Below are 1,794 nucleotides of genomic sequence, written 5' to 3'. Positions count from 1 at the left end.
TGGGGCGCTCCTTCTCCTCTGCCTCCTGCCTTACTTCTTCTTGGGGACCTTCTCCTTTGTGACCAGGTCGGAGAACTCTGCAGGGAGACGGGGGAGAGGAGCAGTGGGTGCTGGGCCAGGCTGCCGTGTGTTTCGGGGCGAGCCGTGCTTCGAGGCCGGGGAGAGGGGCAGTAGGAGACCGAACGCTGCAGCTGGCTTCCTGCGCCTTCCAGACAGCCCCGGGAGGCCGCTGCGGGGAGCGGAGTCTCCACTGAAGGTTGACACCCCCCCCCAGTGCTGCAAAGGGCAGCTCCAAAGGGGCCCCATGTTCCAGCGAAAGGGGGGGCAGGGTTAGCAGAGGATACCCCAGGGGCAAGTGCTATGGACTCCCCGGCCGCCAGCCTGCCCCCTACCTTGGAAATCAATCCTCCCATCCCCATCTGCATCAGCCGCTTGGATTATAGCTTCAGCCTCCTCGTCTGACAAGGGCATCGCAGGCATGGTGCTGGGCACGGTGGACAGGATGTACCTGCGGGACAGATGGCGCCGGGCTCAGGAGACGGCTGGGGCCTCAGCTGGCCTGGGACAAGGAGGGTTTCACGGTGCCAGGCGGGGCAGAGCGGCGGGTGGGGTTTGAGGGGACGGGCCAGACTCGGCCCATGGTGCCCCAGGGTGGTGTTCGATGGTCTGGGGAGGGGCTTGTTGGGCTGAGAGCTGATGGATGCCCACGGACGCTTGGGAACATGGGCTGAGAGGAGACAGGGCCAGCACCCAGAGCGGCTCCTGGGCCTGCTGCAGCCTGGATCCCACCCCAGAGCCAGGGGCACCGTGGCAGCGCTTAGCCCTGGGGAGCACAGGCCTCTCGCCAGCCAGCCCAATAACACAGCACTAGCTCCCCCAGCGCTACCCTGGCAAGGTGGGGCACCACGGGGGGGGGCAGGTGTGTGCCCTGGGGGGAGGATGGACAGGGGGAAGGAGGGCACAAGCCTCTGGCCGTTACTTGATCTCGTTCCACTCGATGAAGCCGCTGTTGTCCTTGTCCAGGAGCTGGAAAGCTTTGCGCAACTGCTCCTGCTGCTCGCTCGACGTCTGGAACTTCCGCATGTACTCGAAGAACTTGCTGTAGTTGAAGGCAGCTGTGGGCAGAGAGGGGCAGGGGACCCACCCGTCAGGAAGCGGGGAAGGGGGGGGGCGAGTGGGCACCTGCCCGTCGCAGCAGGAGACAAACCAGCCGCTGCCCTTCCAAGAAGGGGCAGCAAGGCCCTGGCTCATTGCTGCTGGTTTCCAGCCCTGCAGTCTGGGCTGGCCCCCCTGGGAGCCAGCTGAGCCCCTTTAACTCCTTGCCTGCTCCTTTGAATTCACTGTCCGAAAAAGGAGAGCTGGGGGACAAACCCCTGCCCCTCCCAGAACCGGGGCTGCATCTGCGTGAGCCTCCTCACGCAGTGCACCCGGGGCCTGGGTCAGAGCCAGCCTCAATCCCAGGGCGGGCAGGGCCCGGCCCCTCCGTACCGTGATGTCTCATCTCCGAGGGCAGCAGGTCAATATCCTTGTCCGTCAGAGACGTTCCCAAGGCCAGCGCCATCTTCTTGACTTGGCAGGAAAAATCCTCCTCCATCCTGTCCCCTGGCGAGGAAAGGGGAGAACTGAGCCAAGAGCCCGGGGGCTGCGTGTCCATGGGAGGACGCAGGTGTTGTGTGTGTGGATGGGGATGTTCTCCGGTGCTCCCCTTCGGGGAGGCCACGTAACCCGCTCTCGCCCATTCTCCAGCACCGGGGAGCCGGGGGCTAGCGGAGGCCTCAGGTTAAACTCCTGGGG

At 65.1% G+C, this 1,794-nt stretch overlaps 1 protein-coding gene across 1 annotated transcript; it reads right to left on the bottom strand.

The window, feature by feature from the left end:
- PVALEF (parvalbumin like EF-hand containing) lies at positions 1–1,594 on the bottom strand. Its single transcript, XM_026654413.1, has 4 exons — positions 1,489–1,594; positions 980–1,115; positions 393–508; positions 1–77 (listed from the first exon to the last, which is right to left on the bottom strand). The coding sequence occupies exons 1-4, from the start codon at positions 1,592–1,594 to the stop codon at positions 31–33; spliced, it is 405 nt and encodes a 134-aa protein (XP_026510198.1). The 3' UTR covers positions 1–30.
- Between the last annotated feature and the right edge of the window lie 200 nt (positions 1,595–1,794).

Source organism: Terrapene carolina, unplaced genomic scaffold (genome assembly GCF_002925995.2).
Source record: "Terrapene carolina triunguis isolate 2854851 unplaced genomic scaffold, T_m_triunguis-2.0 Scaffold192, whole genome shotgun sequence".
Lineage (NCBI taxonomy): Eukaryota > Metazoa > Chordata > Testudines > Emydidae > Terrapene > Terrapene triunguis.
Note: the sequence above shows the minus strand (reverse complement) of the source record. Positions and strands in the feature narration are given on the sequence as shown.